Source organism: Aquarana catesbeiana, linkage group LG05 (assembly GCF_042186555.1).
Source record: "Aquarana catesbeiana isolate 2022-GZ linkage group LG05, ASM4218655v1, whole genome shotgun sequence".
Taxonomy (NCBI): domain Eukaryota; kingdom Metazoa; phylum Chordata; class Amphibia; order Anura; family Ranidae; genus Aquarana; species Aquarana catesbeiana.
In genome coordinates this window covers 33030470-33049816 of record NC_133328.1, presented here as the reverse complement: position 1 = coordinate 33049816, position 19347 = coordinate 33030470, and the positions used below count along the sequence as shown (strand labels likewise).

At 44.3% G+C, this 19347-nt stretch overlaps 1 protein-coding gene across 2 annotated transcripts in view; it reads left to right on the top strand.

Annotated features, from left to right (window-relative positions):
* Positions 1 to 19347, top strand: part of PPP1R9A (protein phosphatase 1 regulatory subunit 9A) — a 342676-nt gene that overhangs the window by 247762 nt on the left and 75567 nt on the right. For both annotated transcript variants that reach the window (XM_073629582.1, XM_073629581.1), the window contains exons 10-11: positions 8007 to 8103; positions 10327 to 10489. In XM_073629582.1, coding sequence (XP_073485683.1) covers positions 8007 to 8103; positions 10327 to 10489 — 260 coding nt within the window. The remainder of the gene's footprint in view (positions 1 to 8006; positions 8104 to 10326; positions 10490 to 19347) is intronic.

The window sequence follows — 19347 nt, the reverse complement described above, 5'->3', positions numbered from 1 at the left end:
TACATATCCCTGTATGTTGCGGTCATTCAGGTGATTATCTAATAGTTTCTTGAAGCTATCAATGCTCCCCGCTGAGACCACCGCCTGTGGAAGGGAATTCCACATCCTTACCGCTCTTACAGTAAAGAACCCTCTACGTAGTTTAAGGTTAAACCTCTTTTCTTCTAATTGTAATGAGTGGCCCCGAGTCTTATTAAACTCTCTTCTGCGAAAAAGTTTTATCCCTATTGTGGGGTCACCAGTACAGTATTTGTAAATTGAAATCATATCCCCTCTCAAGCGTTTCTTCTCCAGAGAGAATAAGTTCAACGCTCGCAACCTTTCCTCATAACTAAGATCCTCCAGACCCTTTATTAGCTTTGTTGCCCTTCTTTGTACTCGCTCCATTTGCAGTACATCCTTCCTGAGGACTGGTGCCCAGAACTGGACAGCATACTCCAGGTGCGGCCGGACCAGAGTCTTGTAGAGCCGGAGAATTATCGTTTTATCTCTGGAGTTGATCCCCCTTTTAATACATGCCAATATTCTGTTTGCCTTATTAGCAGCAGCTTGGCATTGCATGCCATTGCTGAGCCTATCATCTACTAGGACCCCCAGGTCCTTTTCCATCCTAGATTCCCCCAGAGGTTCTCCCCCCAGTGTATAGATTGCATTCATATTTTTGCCACCCAAATGCATTATTTTACATTTTTCTACATTGAACCTCATTTGCCATGTAGTCGCCCACCCCATTAATTTGTTCAGGTCTTTTTGCAAGGTTTCCACATCCTGCGGAGAAGTTATTGCCCTACTTAGCTTAGTATCGTCTGCAAATACAGAGATTGAACTGTTTATCCCATCCTCCAGATCGTTTATAAACAAATTAAATAGGATTGGTCCCAGCACAGAACCCTGGGGAACCCCACTACCCACCCCTGACCATTCTGAGTACTCCCCATTTATCACCACCCTCTGAACACGCCCTTGTAGCCAGTTTTCAATCCAGGTACTCACCCTATGGTCCATGCCAACGGACCCTATTTTGTACAGTAAACGTTTATGGGGAACTGTGTCAAATGCTTTTGCAAAATCCAGATACACCACGTCTACGGGCCTTCCTTTATCTAGATGGCAACTCACCTCATAGAAGGTTAATAGATTGGTTTGGCAAGAACGATTCTTCATGAATCCATGCTGATTACTGCTAATGATATCGTTCTTATTACTAAAATCTTGTATATAGTCCCTTATCATCCCCTCCAAGATTTTACATACTATTGATGTTAGGCTAACTGGTCTGTAATTCCCAGGGATTTTTTGGGCCCTTTTTAAATATTGGTGCTACATTGGCTTTTCTCCAATCAGCTGGTACCATTCCAGTCAATAGACTGTCTGTAAAAATTAGGAACAACGGTCTGGCAATCACCTGACTGAGTTCCCTAAGTACCCTCGGATGCAAGCCATCTGGTCCCGGTGATTTATTAATGTTAAGTTTCTCAAGTCTAATTTTAATTCCGTCCTCTGTTAACCATGGAGGTGCTTCCTGTGTTGTGTCATGAGGATAAACACTGCAGTTTTGGTTACTGAAGCCCCCCGATTCACTCGTGAAGACTGAGGAGAAGAATAAATTCAATACCTTTGCCATCTCCCCATCCTTTGTAACCAGATGTCCTTCCTCATTCTTTATGGGGCCAATATGGTCTGTCCTCCCTTTTTTACTGTTTACATACTTAAAGAATTTCTTGGGATTTTTTTTTTGCTCTCCTCCGCTATGTGTCTTTCATGTTGTATCTTAGCCGTCCTAATTGCACCCTTACATTTCTTATTGCATTCTTTATAAAGTCTGAATGCTGAGGATGATCCCTCAACCTTGTATTTTTTGAAGGCCTTCTCCTTTGCTTTTATATGCATTTTTACATTGGAGTTAAGCCATCCAGGATTTTTGTTCGCTCTTTTAAATTTATTACCCAATGGGATACATTGGCTAATGTCCTTATTTAATATGCTCTTAAAGCAAACCCATCTCTCCTCCGTATTCTTTGTTCCTAATATTTTATCCCAATTTATGCCTTTTAGCAAGGTTTGTAGTTTAGGGAAGTTGGCTCTTTTGAAATTCAGTGTCTTTGTATTCCCTTTATGTTTCCTATTTGTGTGATTTATGCTGAAACTAATTGACCTGTGATCGCTGTTACCTAAATTGCCCCGTATTTCCACATCTGTTATCAGGTCTGTATTGTTGGTAATCAGTAGATCCAGTAATGTTTTATTTCTAGTTGGTGCGTCTACCATCTGACCCATAAAATTGTCCTGCAAGACATTAAGGAACTGGCGAGCCTTAAATGAATGCGCGGTTCCCTCCGCCCAGTCTATGTCTGAATAATTAAAATCCCCCATTATGATAACACTTCCCATCCTTGCTGCTAATCCAATTTGTGATAGGAGATCCATCTCCACTTCCTCCCTCAGGTTAGGGGGCCTATAGCATACTCCCAGTATTATTTTCCCCTTAGCTTCATCCCTTTGGAGCTCTACCCATAAGGATTCCACCTCCTCTCTAGCTCCCTCAGTGATGTCATCTCTCACATTCGCTTGTACATTATTCTTGATATATAGGCATACCCCTCCCCCTTTTTTACCCTCTCTATCCTTGCGGTATAGGGTATACCCTTGAATGTTTGCCAGCCAATCATGAGAGCTGTTGAACCAGGTCTCTGAAATTCCCACAAAATCCAAATCCTCCTTGTACAACAGTATCTCTAGTTCACCCATCTTGTCCGCCATGCTCCTGGCATTGGTGAACATGCCACATAGTTTAGGCCGGTCGCATATTGTCCTCGTATTGGGTGTTTCAAAATTGCAACTAGGACTTGCTACTATACTCAACTTGTAACATAATTTTTGTGGTAATAATAGCAGGTTTCTGTCATCCATCAAAAACAGGCTGAAAATGCATACAAATTCTATACAAATTGACACTTATGCCCTGTACACACAATCGGACATTCCGACAACAAAATCCATGGTCTTTTTTCAACGGATGTTGGCTCAAACTTGTCTTGCATACACACGGTCACACAAATCTTGACGGAAATTCCGAAAGTCAAGAGCGCGGTGACGTACAACATGTATGATGAGCCAAGAAAAAGTTCAATAGCCAGTGCGGCTCTTCTTTTTGATTCTGAGCATGCGTGGAGCTTTGTGCGTCGGAATTGTGTACACACGATCGGAATTTATGACAACGGATTTTGTTGTCGGAAAATTTGAGATGCAGATCTCAAATTTTGTGTGACGGAAATTCCGATGGAAAATGTCAGATGGAGCCTACACACGGTTGGAATTTCCGACAACAAGCTCCCATCGAACATTTTCAGTTGGAAAATCCGACCGTGTGTACGGGGCATTATAGTAAATGTTTTTTTTTAACTATTTTTTAAATAAAAAATTTTAACTAATTCAAGAAATCGAAACACAAAGCGAAGTATAAATAGGTTACAGCGTAATCTATTGTACATTTAAGGCCTCATGCACACTTTTCTGAATTTCTTCTGAAGGCATTTTCTCCTGAAAGGAGAAAAGCAGAGTAAGAAACCTGCCTAAAGCCACATTTTGTTTATGTGCGTTAAGTCACATCAAGTGTTTGGGAGTTAATTTATTCCATTGACCGGAATATTAATGTATTCTGCCCATTGAAATGAATGTTCAAGACCTAAATGCATTTAGGCGTGCTTAGGCATGTCAGGCAGTTTTTCTGCTGAAACACTCCCCTCCTGAACGCGCAGTTGATGTTTGTTTTTTGTTTTTTTCTCTGCCTGTAAATGCCTGTAAATGCCTGTGTGCATAGACACATAGGCTAACATGGAGGAGCATTTAGAGGCAAAAACAAAAAGTGAAACGTCCTTAAAAGTGGTGGTTTTGATGCCCAATGTGTATGAGGCCTAAGGTTGAACTTTAGGCATAATATACACCGATTAGCCATAACATTATGACCACTGACAGGTAAAGTAAATAACATTGATTATCTTGTTTTGAAATGGCACCTGAAAGTGGGTGGTATATATTAGGTAGCAATTGAACATGTTCTCCCTGAAGTTGATGTGTTGAAAGCAGAACAATTGGGCAAGTGTAAGGATTTGAGTGACTTTGAAAAGGCCAAATTGTAATGGCGAGACGACTGGGTCAGAGCAACTCCAAAACTGCACCTCTTGTGAGATGTTGCTAGTCTGCAGTGGTCAGGACAAAAGTGGTCCATGAAAAGGAAACTGGAGAACTGGCGACATGGGTGGTGAGTCAAGTGTGGACAAGGCTCACTGATACATGTGGGGAGTGAAGGCTGGCCTGTGTAATCCGATTTAATAGAAGACCAACTGTGGCTGAAATAGCTGAAAAAGTTATTGCTGGTCCTGATAGGTGACAGAACACACAGAGCATTGCATTTTTTTTTTGTATGGGGCTGTGTAACCGCAGACCGGTCAGGGAGCCCATGCTGACTAATTTGCACAGCTAAAAGTGCCAACAATGGGCATGTGAACATCAGAACTGGACCATGGAGCAATGGAAGAAGGTGGCCTGGTCTGGTTAATCATGTTTTCTTTTATATTTTGTGGATGGCCACCTGTATGTGTTACCTGGGGAAGAGATGGCACCAGGAGGCACTATGGGAAGTCTGATCCATGGGTGTCCTACCTCGCAACTTAAGCTGGCCATAGATAGAGCTATTTTATTTCTTGCAACCATGGGATTCCCCCATCAACAGTCAGTGTTGATGGGGGAATTCCTCCCACAGAGCTATTGTGTTCTCCCAGCGGAGCGAGCTCCCCCACTGCCGCTGGGAGAACACAGTGTTTACTGCTGGCGGCTATATTACCCGCTAGCAATAGCTGCATTTAAAATCCAACAGGCTGGTGTACCCAAGTTTATTGATCAAACAAGTTGGGTACATTCAGCCTGCACATACATGGTTCGAATCTCAGCCGGCCCCTGCTGAGCCAGCCGAGATTCGAACCACCTCTGGCCATCTTTACAGGTCTTAAAGGAGCTGCTACTGACAATTTGGTGCCAGATACCACAGCATAACTTCAGAGGTCTTGTGGAGTCCATACCTCGATGGGTCAGGGCTGTTTTGGCAGCAAAAGGGGGACCTTCTCAATATTTTGGGGGTGGTCATAATGTTATGGTGGGTACTCATTATATTATGGCTGATCGATTTATTTGGCATACTTATGTTGTCCCAGCTTGCATACATCCTACTTGATCAACCTCTGTCGAAGCCCAAGCTACTACAGCGATGGCCGTGATCTTCTGGGTGCTGTGCTTCTGGTTGCTCCCTCAGCACAGTCGCCATTCAGAGAACGTCTTGTAGTTTTCTCCATGAATGCAAAGCATACCCTTGTTTGGAGGATGTGGAGATTGTGATGTCACCAGCCCTCCTCTGCACCTCAAAAAAATCTGAGAATGCTTCTCATTCGCATTCTCTGAATGGCGGCCATGTGGTTACTATGAAGGGCACCCAATTGACACCTGGAAGATTGCAGCCATCACTGCTACAATGCTCGTACAGTGATTTGCAGCTTCCACAAACCAGTATTACATATGAATACTTACATTGTGCCAAGCTGGACCAATGTAGGTATGCAAAATATATCATCCCTGGAGTTCAGCTTTACCTCTAATTTTATTTGTTTGGGCTGTTGAATATACACTATATTACCAAAAGTACATGGTACCCCTACCCATTTACCTAGGGAAAAAGTGTCAATAATAAAACACACTACACAAGGTTTTTAAAGTAATTTATTAGACAGCTCCGGGGTGGTCTTCTTCCGGCTTCGGGGGTCTTCTTCCGACTTCGGGGGTCCCTCCGGTTCCTCTTCTCCCGGTGTTCGACCTCTGCTCCCAGTGTTCCAGTTCTTCTGCTGGCTCCTCTGCTATCTTCATGCCGCTCTTTTGCTAGCGGAGGCCTGGACTTCTGGCTTCTTGGCTTCTTCTCTTCTTCCGATGTTGACACGATGGTCTCTCAGGCTGGAATGCTCTCTGAGCGCTCCGATGTGACTTATATGGGCGGAGACCCCGCCCCCTTATGCCGTCACAGTCCCTGGGCATGCTGGGACTGTGACGTTTTAGGGGGCGTGGTCACCGGGTGATGTTGACCACGCCCCCCTAAAACATCACAGTTCCAGCATGCCCAGGAACTGTGACGGCATAAGAGGGCGGGGTCTCCGCCTATATAAGTCACATCGGAGCGCTCAGAGAGCATTCCAGCCTGAGAGACTGTCGTGTCAACATCGGAAGAAGAGAAGAAGAGAAGAAGCCAAGAAGCCAGAAGCCAGAAGTCCGGGCCTCCGCTAGCAAAAGAGCGGCATGAAGATAGCGGAGAAGCCGGCAGAAGAACTGGAACACTGGGAGCAGAGGTCGAACACCGGGAGAAGAGGAACCGGAGGGACCCCTGAAGTCGGAAGAAGACCCCCAAAGCCGGAAGAAGACCCCCCAGAGCTGTCTAATAAATGACTTTAAAAACCTGTGTAGTGTGTTTTATTATTGACACTTTTTCCCTAGGTAAATGGGTAGGGGTACCATGTACCCCATACTCATTCACACAGGGTGGGGGGGGGCAGGACCTGGGGGCCCTCTTATTATAGGGGGTTCCCGGATTCCGATAAGCCCCCCGCCCGCAGACCCCGACAACCAATGGCCAGGGTTGTTGGGAAAAGGCCCTTGTCCTCATCAACATGGGGACAAGGTGCTTTTTGGTGGGGGGGGCCCCGCAGGGCGCCCCCTCCCCCAAAGCACCCACCCCCCCATTTTGAGGGCATGTGGCCTGGTACGGTTCAGGAGGGGGAGGATGCTCGCTCGTCCCCACCCCCTTTCCTGACCGGCCGGGCTGAGTGCTCAGATCGGGGTCTGGTATGGATTTTAGGGGGAACCGTCGGACCAAGTCTGCCGGAAAGTCCGCTCGTGTGTATGCGGCATTAGTCTGTAAGGTTCAATATTGAGTTGGCCCACCCTTTGCAGCTATAACAGCTTCAACTCTTCTGGAAACAAGGTTTAGGAGTGTGTCTATGGGAATGTTTGACCATTCTTCCAGAAGCGCATTTGTGAGGTCAGGCACTGATAAGAAGGCCTGGCACGCAGTCTCCGCTGTAATTCATTCACAAGTTCCTCCACTCCAAAGTCACTTATCCATGTCTTTATGGACCTTGCTTTGTGTACTGGTGCACAGTCATGTTGGAACAGGAAGGGGCCATCCCCAAACTGTTCCCACAAAGCTGGGAGCATAATAACGCCCAAAATGTCTTGGCATGCTGACGCCTTAAAAGTTCCCTTCATTGGAACTAAGGGGCCAAGCCCAATCCCTGAAGAACAACCCCACACCATAATCCCCCCTCCACCAAATGATTTGGACCAGTGCACAAAGCAAGGTCCATAAAGACACGGATGAGTGAGTTTGGGGTGGAGGAACTTGACCTCAGTCCTGACCTCAACCTGATGGAACACCTTTGGGATGAATTAGAGTGGAGACTGTGAGGCAGGCCTTCTCGTCCACATCAGTGCCTGACCTCACAAATGCACTTCTGGAAGAATGGTCAAACATTCCCATAGACAAACTCCTAAACTTTGTGGACAGCCTTCCCAGAAGAGTTGAAACTGTTATAGCTGCATAGGGTGGGCCAACTCAATATTGAACCCTACGGACTAAGACTGGGATGCCATTAAAGTTCATGTGCGTGTAAAGGCAGGTGTCGCAATACTTTTGACAATATAGTATAGATACAATACAGTGAGGGAGTGTTGTCCCCCAAGGACTAGAAGTGTGTTACGGGCAGGAAAACCAGGTGAGAATAAAAGAAAAAGTCTGAAAAAAGAGAAAATGAATGCCGCCACCACATCTAGGGATCAGTAAGCTGCAATATATTATATTGTTGTTCTTGGAGTTCGAATACATTTGAAATCAATTGATCTTCTATGGGAGAATTCGTTGGGTATCTTCAGGCACCAGTAGAATAGGTAACCTTACTTTTGCTTTTTTACAGGGAAGTGGACTTTATGAAACGGCAAGAAGTTGAAAAGAAGAAGATTGAGGACATGGAAAAGGTTCACCTTGCTGAGGTGCAGAACTTACAGTCCCGGGTGAGTAAAGCTGCCCCTGTGCGGAGCCTGCAGGAAGGTACTGTGACCCGGACCCTCCTGCATTACACAAGACCCCTCTCCCATACAACTCCCATCATTGCACAGGACCTCTCCCCCTCAATTAAACTGGACCCCCTTCCCCATACTACCCCCATCATTACACAGGGCACCTCGATGAACCCTCCGGTGAAGAAGTTCTTCAGTGGGCCAATGGTCTGCAGCCTGTCGGACATGGTGAGGGAAAGGGGTTGGTATGACTGACAGGCGCTCTCTCCAGCCAAGGTTTACCTTACCCAACTGGCCAATCACTGCACAAACTGTAGACATAACACCCATACAGTCACCAGCACCCCCAACATTCAATTCCGCCTTCATCCCCTTAGTGATAGCCAAATCCACTTATCAATTATTTGTGGCAGTGTGGGCTCAAGGGGCAGCTCAACTGCTGTGGGCTCCACAACAATGACTGGGCCCGGCCAGCTGCCTCTTTTGCCATACATTAAACACAGCCCTGTGCCCCTCTCTTTCCCAGTGTGTGTTCTGCTATGCAGAATTACTGAAAGCAAATATGCAGACAGATTCTTATAACTATGCTAGTCGTTTTGTGAATGCATTTGATATTTGTAAGGTGTATATAACTGGCCTTAAATCATGGTTCTTTATATCTTCCCGGAGTTTGGCTTTAACATAGGCCCAAGGCAAGCTTCTTTGAACAATATGTACGTTGCCGTCTAATGCACATGTGCAGCAGCAAAGAGGGTGGACTTTTAATGTCTGCACGTTGCCACCAAAGGGGTTGACTTATTAAAACTGAAGAGTGCAAAATCTGGTGCAGCTCTGCATAGAAACCAATAGGATTCCTTTTTTTTGTCAAAGCTTAATTGAACAATTTAGAAGCTGATTGGCTACCATGCACAGCTGCACCAGATTTTGCACTTCCCAGTTTTAGTCAATCAAACCCAATGTGTCTATGGACAGCATAGATTTCTGAGAGCATGCTCACAGAACAGAGACCGAGCTGTAAAGGTCAGATCTAACGTCTGTGCTAATGATCTGGGACCAGCTCCTGATCATGCGACAATTCTTGACAGACAATCTCAATGGTCACATGATTAAGCGGACCTCCCCACAGGTGTAATAGCCCAGTTAATGGGACGCCTGGACGTCAGAAGGGGTTGAAGGATTAATCCACCCAAAAACACAGATATATCCTTTTTCTGTAGATGCTAGATAAACCCCTGGACATTTTCTTCCATCACTACAGGGCTATATTGCTGAGATCTCTGCAATGAGGTCCTAGGTCTACAGCCATGTTGTACACTTGGTGAAGGGCTTCTACCATCTCTACCATCCCTGCTTCATTTCTTATATATGTTATATACTGTAATAGAGAATGTAACAGGGGAAGCTGGAACACACAAAGGTCAGGAATTTTGTCAGGGAGATCTCACGCAGTTGTATTCCAGACTTGTAGGAAGCTAAGGGCTAGCTCAGACCACCATGCTCTCCCTATAACTAAAATAAAGAACAAGCCTGATCCTTAAATAGTCTGCAGTTGTACCATACAGGAACTCAACCTGTGCCCTTCTCCAATTTATCTTGCCTAATATGTTGTCAAAGCTAAGGCTACTTGACCTGGCACAGGTCATCATGTCCTCCTACAGGTCATGATGAGGTCATGAAAACAAAATGCCACATATCCAAACTTTCATGGCAACTACACTATATTACCAAAAGTATTGGGACGTCTGCCTTTACACGCTCATGAACTTTAATGGCATCCCAGTCTCAGTCCATAGGGTTCAATATTGAGTTGGCCCACCCTTTGCAGCTATAACAGCTTCAATTCTTCTGGCAAGGCTGTCCACAAGGTTTAGGAGTGCGTCTATCGGAATGTTTGCCCATTCTTCCAGAAGCGCATTAGTGAGATAAGGCACTGACTCCCAGAAGAGTTGAAGCTGTTATAGCTGCAAAGGGTGGGCCAACTCAATATTGAACCCTACGGACTAAGACTGGGATGCCATTAAAGTTCATATGAGTGTAAAGGCAAGTGTCCCAATACTTTGGTAATATAGTGTATGTCGTTTAGTAGCAGCTTCTTCTCAAGAAAAGACGCAGGATGAAGATCCATGGCAATGTGATCACCATGCATAAAAGATTTCTTGGTTGGCCCTTTCAATAAAGACCCAATACAGTTCACTCATTTCTCCCCAATCCTTCTAGATCAAAGACCTGGAAGCAGAGGTATTCCGGCTCCTCAAGCAAAACGGCAGCCAGGTCAACAACAACAACATTTTTGAAAGTCGGACATGCCTTGGCGACGACCCTGTGTCAGCCGAAGACTTGGGTGAAAAGCAAGAGCCAAGCTTGGATGGCTTGAAGGAAGGTTTGTTAAAACATTGAAAGTCTTCTGTTGGCGGTTGAGTGACCCTCCTGACAATATGCATACTGCATGTATCGAGCACTGTGCCATAACCAAGCGCTCCTAACATTTCCCAGAATGCCGTGTAACAATGTACCGTCATTTCCGGATGCTTCGTTGTATGGTAATACAGGCTCATCTCTCTGTATATGTTTCTCACTGTCCAGATTGGGGGTTGTCTAAACATTGAATACGAACAGAAGGGGGGAGAGGGTAATATATACATACATGTTTTGTGTTTTGTCTTCAATTGTAAAATCAATAAAAGGAATATGTACATGATCAGACGCAAAGGTGCGACCACTTAAAGCGTGATTCATTTTGACATTTCAGAACCCAAGACGTGTCATGAGGACACTAAGCAATATGTGCTACTTTTTGACTTCTTGAGTAAGAAACACTATAGTATAACCACTTGTCAGAAATCAACTACATATCATAGAGTAACAAATGCATAAAATCACCTATTAGCTTTGTAATGTATTGCTTCATTGGTCATTAATTTTATTCATATTCAGCCATTTTAATTGCCTGAAATCAGGCTTGCAGTAGAAGTTGCTGCTCTATGAGCTGCTGTGTAGGAGAGGGAGGGTGGACCGGAAAAGGAGTGGGCTTAAGGCTTTGGGAACACACTCAAAATTGTGCCCTTTCGGACATACAGAGAAATGCTCTGCCATTTAGCTGATGCACAACAGTGCTGGTAATTGTTAAAGGCTCCACAACGCGTTTGCGGTCCGGTGTAGAATATTTTTTTCGAAAAATAGTCAGGGACTTCATTTCTGCATTTCTCTCGCGTAGGGCAGTCCATTGAAATGAATGGGCTGCCCTACAGGGGAAGCTCTGGAAGGCACGAAAAATGTGCAGAACAGCACCCGCACTTGGTCATGACTGTCGGTGCGAACCAAGCGTAAGGTGCGTGCCATGAGTGTGGTGAGGATCAATAATTGGAGGTGGAGCAGTGGCACAAAATTTGCAGAGCTACAGGTCTTAAGAAGTGTTGTCACTCTCATTATGTCATGCAACTATACAGCATGGCAGGAATGGTGGGAGACACCAGATTACGGGGTGCATATGTAAAAACAATTTGCAGAGGGATTCATCCTGTGAAACTGCATGTACATTCATTCTGTGTGAATTGGGCCAAAACGAAGGTGGTTAGGATATTTTCTCTCCAGGTTGAATGTTTTTCATTATGGATGAAAAACAGGGCTCTTTTCATCGAAAGTTGGTGTAGGAACTCCCCCTTCTGAGTCACTCCTTGTCTCCGCCCCCTACCCACCTCCGAGCACCATGTCTTAGTTCCATCGCTTACCCACGCCCCAATACCACCCCTTTTAGAGAATACAGACCCAAGTATAATTCTGTGGTGCTAAGTAACTTGTATGGAAATTGTTAATGATAACAAGAAGATCAGTAAAATAGATATCCTGCAGCCAGTAACAATAAGCCCTCCAGCAACAATAGACACCCACCCCCCCTCCCGCAACAAAACACCACCCCAGCAACAATAGATCCACTCCAGCAAGGATAGACCCATACCGCCCAACTTTTTAAGATGGGAATGAGGGACACCTATCAGCAAAACTATGCAGGCATAGGACACACCCCTTACCACTCCCCTTAAAGGAGAATTGTACAAAAAAACAAGATTGGTCAAACCCACAAGTGCTTTTTTATTACCACTACTATTCCTTTATATTGGCTTTTACAATTTACAAATGCAGCAATTTATAAAATAAGATGAAAGGTTTAGTGCTGGAAAACACTTTTTGATAGATAAAAAGTGCATTTTATATACAGCTATATAGATCAGACCAAAATGAGGGACCAATAAGGAGGAATGAGGGACAGAGGGACATTGTTCGAATTCAGGGACAGTCTCTTGAAATCAGGGACAGGTGGGAGCTATGATAGACCCCCAGATCTCTCACAGCCTGCATCGATAGGCCTTCCAGCAGCCAGCAACAATAGACCTCATTCTCAACAGTAAATCCCACCCAGCAACAACTGACCCCCCCCCCAGAATATAAGACCCTCCAGCAATAATAGATCCCAGCAACAACTACCCCCCCCCAGAATATAAGACCCTCCAGCAATAATAGATCCTATGTCAGCAACAATAGACCCCCACACAAAAATAGACCCCAGCCAGCGACAATAGATCCCCCAGCAGCCATCATGAATAAACCCTCCAGCACACGCCAGCACCCCTTGCCTTTACATACATTCAGTGCTGGAGGTGCTAGAACTGCGTTGCCTTACGTTCCCCAACTGAAAAAAAGCCCTGATGAAAAATATTCAACCTGGAGAGAAAATGGCATAATAACATTTGTTTCTGCCCCCCATTTTCACAGAACAAATGTACATGCATTTTTAAATGTCGACTAGCTCCTCACATTTTTTTTTTCAGAAATACACCCCTATGTGTGTTACTTTCCTATATACACACTTTAACTGCTTATTTAGCAATTTGGCTTGAATTTCCATTTAAACTGTCTTTCTTTGGTACTTCTGATCAAAGATTAATTCTCCTCTATAGAACTCATTGTATGTGAGGTCCAGTGTTCATGTTATGATGTTTCTGCTGAGCAGTGTCACTTGTGTGTTCTTTATGGATGCATTCACACCTGTACATGTATTAACACGCTTTTTTGGAATGATATGAATTTCTGCACAAATTGGTCATAAAATGTGATCTGATCTTCATCTAAGTCACAAATTAGACAATCACAATCCGCTTAAACTAATAACACACAAAGAATTAAATGTTACCATGTTTTTATTGAACACACCATGTAAACATTCACAGTGCAGGTGGAAAAAGTATGTGAACCCTTGGATTTAATAACTGGTTGAACCTCCTTTGGCAGCAATAACTTCAACCAAACGTTTCCTGTAGTTGCAGATCAGATGTGCGCAATGGTCAGGAGTAATTTTTGACCATTACTCTTTACAGAACTGTTTCAGTTCAGCAATATTCTTGGGATGTCTGGTGTGAATCACTTTCTTGAGGTCATGCCACAGCATCTCAATCGGGTTTAGGTCAGGACTCTGACTGGGCCACTCCAGAGGGCGTATTTTCTTCTGTTTAAGCCATTCTGTTGTTGATTTACTTCTATGCTTTGGGTTCGTTGTCCTGTTGCAACACCCATCTTCTGTTGAGCTTCAGCTGGTGGACAGATGGCCTTAAGTTCTCCTGCAAAATGTCTTGATAAACTTCGAAATTCATTTTTCTTTCGATGATAGCAATCCTTCCAGGCACTGACGCAGCAAAGCAGCCCCAAACCATGATGCCCCCACCACCATACTTCACAGTTGGGATGAGGTTTTGATGTTGGTGTGCTGTGCCTCTTTTTCTCCACACATAGTGTTGTGTGTTTCTTCCAAACAACTCAACTTTGGTTTCATCTGTCCACAGAATATTTTGCCAGTACTGCTGTGGAACATCCAGGTGCTCTTGTGCAAACTATAAACGTGCAGCAATGTTTTTTTTGGACAGCAGTGGCTTCCTCTGTGGTATCCTCCCATGAAATCCATTCTTGTTTAGTGTTTTACGTATCTGCCAGAGACTTTTGTAAGTCTTTAGCTGACACTCTAGGATTCTTCTTCACCTCTTTGAGCAGTCTGCGCTGTGCTCTTGCTGTCATCTTTACAGGACGCCCACTCCTAGGGAGAGTAGCAGCAGTGCTGAACTTTCTCCATTTATAGACAATTTGTCTTACCATGGACTGATGAACAGCAAGGCTTTTGGAGATAGCAGCTTTATGCAAGTCAACAATTCTTAATCGTAGGTCTTCTGAGAGGTGCTTTTTTGTGCGAGGCATCATTCACATCAGGCAATGCTTGTGAAAAGCAAACCCAGAACTAGTGTGTTTTTTATAGAGCAGGGCAGCTGTAACCAACACCTCCAATCTCATCTCATTGATTGGACTCCAGTTGGCTTACACCTCACTCCAATTAGCTCTTGGAGATCTCATTAGTCTAGGGGTTCACATACTTTTTCCACCTGCACTGTGAATGTTTACATGGTGTGTTCAATAAAAACATGGTAACATTTCATTCTTTGTGTGTTATTAGTTTAAGCAGACTGTGATTTTCCATTGTTGTGACTTAGATGAAGATCAGATCACATTTTATGACCAATTTGTGCAGAAATCCATATAATTCCAAAAGGGTTCACATACTTTTCATTGCAACTGTATATGGTTGAGGCAGCCCTGTAACTTTGAAGGTCCCTTAACAAGCCTCAAGGCACAGCAAAACAGACTTTTGGAGCAACCCTGCGCACCCCAACAGAGCATTCATATGTGGGCATTATGGTGCAATGTGGAGCTGGTCCATCAATTTACACTGCATATGTGCATTGGGGTGCTAGTAAGATTATTTGGAATGCACCGCAATGCAGTGAATGCATGGCAGCCTGCATAGGTGTGAATATAGCCTAAAACTTTTTTTTTTTATTAAATCTGAGAAACCTATGTTTTCATTTGGGATGGGCTGTCTGGGATTATTTCGAAATAGGGGTATTGATACGAACAAACCTGCTCCTAACAGCCAATCGGATTTTACTTTCAAAATCTAAACTTGCGCTAGACTTTTAAATGCAGACTACCTACTGGTTACTATAAATCGGGTAGTATCTGTAAGGCTAGGTTCACATGAGTGCAGCTTCGACTTGATCCAATTTTCAGTGCAATTTCCTGGTGTGACATCACTGCGGTATGATGCGTTTTTGACCCGTTTTCATGCAGGAGACTGCAGCTGGTGGTTGTTAAGGAGCTGACCCCCGCTGGCATTCTAACAACCAGTGACTCATCCCTGCTGTCAGCCGGGGATTGTTGGCTGACAGCAGAATGTAAACAAAGCAGCGCAGACAGTAATACAATAAGAAAAAAAAACAGCATGGGGGTCCCCCCACAATCCATGTTCTTATAAGGGTTTGGTATGAATTTTGACAGAGGCTCATGCCATTTCTTTTTTTAGCTTGGGGTTCCCCTTAAAACATGCCAGACTGGAAGGGACTAGTATGGAATGTGGGGGGGCCCCTACGCCAATCTTTTTTTTTGTCTTCGATTACATTTTGCTGTCAGCCAGGAATCCCTAGCTAACAGCAGCGAAGAGTCACTGTTTTTTCAGATGTCAGAGGTGGCCGGCTAATAAAAACCAACACAAAACTCTACCAAAAACGCACCAAAAATGTACTTACATGCATTTTACATGCGTTTTTGGTGGGTTTATATTAAAGTCTAAAGGGGCCAAAATCGTGCAGCAAAGTAGCACCAGACCCTTTCCAAACAATGCACTGTGCTGCACTGCAATGATGCACTGTATTGAAAACAATGTGATTTCCCATGCCATGCAATTCTGCGCGACTCAACCTCGCATCTGAAATCGCACTCTTGTGAACCAGGCCTAAATGTAGTGTCTTAAGGCCAACCCCAGCCTTCAGCAAAAAAGGTTTACAATGTTCTGCATGCTTATACTAACACACACCCAAGGAGAAGTCAGGCAAGAAAAGCTCCAGTCATTGTGAAAAAATTTAAAGTCAGCAGCTGCAAAAACTGTAGTTGGCTGTGACTTCCTACAGCTTCACAGCCGGCTTCTCACTGTGCATGCGGTGTTTGGGTTGTGGATGGTGATTGAGGGGGGGAGGAGGAGGAGATGGAGGAGGAAAAGCGGAACTTCCGCTTTCAATTTTCCTTAGTGGTTCTACTGTGCTGCAGCAGTCCAAAATGTAGTGAAAAACTTAAAGCGGAACTAAAACTAAACCCTCCTATCTTTTTAAGTCAGGGAAGCTGCCATCTTGGTCTCAGTTTGATCTTCAGCTGCCATGATGCTGCACATATGATCAGTTATGACACCAGCCATTTGATGGTTTGACAGTTTGGTTGAAAGCACAAGCAAATGTGACAGTTAGCATTCCTGGCATTCCAGGAATATAAGGGCACTTTCACACTGGGGCGGGCGTCGCCTTTTTTTAGTGATGCTTTACCGTCGTTTTTGTGGCGCTTGCGCTTTTAACCCCTGCTAACGGTCGAAAAAGGGTTAAAAGCGCCGATGCGCATAGATGCGCACAGCTTTGCCGGTGCTTTGTTGGCTCTGCCCATTGATTTCAATGGGCAGGGGTGCCATTAGGAGTGGTGTACACACCGCTTCTAAAGCACCTCCTGCCAGCACACCGCTCCAGTGTGAAAGCACTCGGGCTTTCACACTGGAGTGAGAGGAGAGGCGCTCTACAGGCGCTTTGTAGGCACTATTTTTAGTGCTATAGCACCTGTAAAGTGCCTCAGTGTGAAAGGGGTCTAACTGTTTTTGAAACTGTTAAATTGATGGGTTTAGTTCCGCCTTAGTGGCTTTGTGTCTATGGTGGTGAGGCTGATGTCTGCATTGGTATCATAACTGTCATATCTGTATTGGATGCACATGGGATGTATTTATCTCATCTAGACTGAGTTCAGTTGGGCTTTAAAGCGGAACTAAACTCACCTACACTTTTTAGCCAAGGAAGTGACCATCTTAGCCTTGTTTGATCTGCAGCTGCCATGGTGCTGCGCATGTAATCAGTTATGACACAGCCATCTGATGGTTTGTCAGTTTGGTTGAGAGCACAACTAATGTGATAGTTATTATTCCTGGCATGCTTTGAATGTAACAGTTTTTTAAACTGTTAAATTATTGGGTTTAGTAAGCAGAACTAAGCCCATCAATTTAACGGTTTTAAAAAAAACAGTTACATTCCTGGCATGCCAGGAATGCTAATGCCCTGTACACACAACCGGTTTTGCCATCGGAATAAACTCTGAAGGCTTTTCTTGCGGAATTCCGCTCAAGCTGTCTTGCATACACACGGTCACATCAAATTCCGACCATCAAGAACGCAGTGACGTACAACACGTACGACGTCTCAAACTTGCTTCAGAGCATACGTCGTTTTTGGTATGTCAGAACAGCAGAAAACAGACGAGCGGTTTTCCCGGTAGGAATTTGTTCGGTCGGAAAAATGTAGAACATGTTCTCTATCTAAGTCCGTCTGAATTTTCGACGTAAAAAGTCAGATGGGGCATACACACGGTCGGAATATACGATGAAAAGCTCCTATCGGACTTTTTCTGTCGGAAATTCTGACCATGTGTATGGGGCATAACTCACATTTGCTTGTGCTTTTAACCAAACTGTCAAACCTTTATATGGCTGGTGCCATCACTGATCACAGCATTGTGGCAGCTGAAGATCAAACAGTGGCCAAGATGGCAGCTTCCTTGGCTAAAAAGGATAGGTGAGTTTAGTTCCGCTTTCATTGTGATCTGGATCAATGTTCGTGCCCGAGCTGCGCATATTACAGATTGCTTGCCTGCCACTTCTTGTCTGGATGAAGCAGAAGAGTTACTACTGGATAAAATTTTGTGTAATGGACGAATTTGATGTATAGGACAGTAGTTCTCAGTCTCAGGACTGCAGGAATAATTTGCACCAAACAGTTCCTTATTGTACCCTTTGTTAACATTCTAGCACCACCAGGGCTTCCTGAAGTATCACTGGGGGGCTGTTCTTCCCTGGGGGGGGGGGTGTCACCACTGACTACTTTAGCTATTTTGCACACGTATTGGGGACTTTTGTGTTTTGCCTGCAGTTTCCTTTTATCTAAAATATAACATTAAAGGAATAATTAGAAATTCTTATGAAATCTTTGGAAATAAAAATGACTGGTGTCATGCACAGTGCTGTGTGATAACAACCTGGAGAAATCAAATTGATTTTTTTTTTCCTTGAATTTTGCAGTTTTACAGAAATTTATTGACTGTGAACACAGACGGCTGTAAACACTGATCTCTAAAGTGCTGACGCTCATAATTCATGCCTCTGTGCTGCTGCTGCTGTCGGCAACAATAGAGTGTGGGTTCATCTACCGGCAGCCAAATGTTTGCTGCTATTTTCTTACCTGTACCTGTGCAGCATAGATTTTAAAGAGACCCTGTCACACACCAAGCCGCCACATATTTGTGTTACTCGGTCAACAAGAGATTAGGTATAATTCTGGTTTGGGGGAATCCTGTGAGATGATTCTCTTCTGGAAGTTTACATCTGCTTTTTCTCTGTGTCTCCTGGGTAAACCAAGAGATCTGAACCTTCGCATAGATGTAAGGTAGTGGACCTTCCTGAATTTTATTTCTTTATATACCTCTATTCAGAAGGGCCTTGGAGCATCCTTCTGTGATGACCACAGGCAGTTTACTTGAATTCTTCCTGTAATGTAGGTCCATTCCTTAGGTATCTTTTCAAACACTTTATTGCAGTACTTGAGGGTGGGATGAGAAGGGGGAATACCCAGATTGCAGACTGCTACAGATTCTCCTGCTGGCAGTCTCTGGGAGCTTGAATACCAGGAGCACTCAGCTTCCATTAAAGTAACTCATAAGAAAATATGGGGTTATTGTGTGAGTCGCTTCCAGTTGACTAACTGCAGCCTTATGCCCTGTACACACGGGCAGACTTTTCGACAACAAAGGTCCGACAGTCTTTGCGGACTTTCGACGGACTTTTGACGGACTTCCGACGGACTTTCTAACGAACGGACTTGCCTATACACGATCACACCAAAGTCCGACGGATTTGTACGTGATGACGTATGACTGGATTAAAATAAGGAAGTTGATAGCCAGTAGCCAATAGCTGCCCTAGCGGCGGTTTTTGTCCGTCGGACTAGCATACAGACGAGCGGATATTTCGACCGAACTGGAGTCCGTCAGACAAATTTGAAACATGTTCCAAATCTAAAGTCCGTCAGATTTTCGACCGAAAAAGTCCGCTGCAGGTCTGATGGA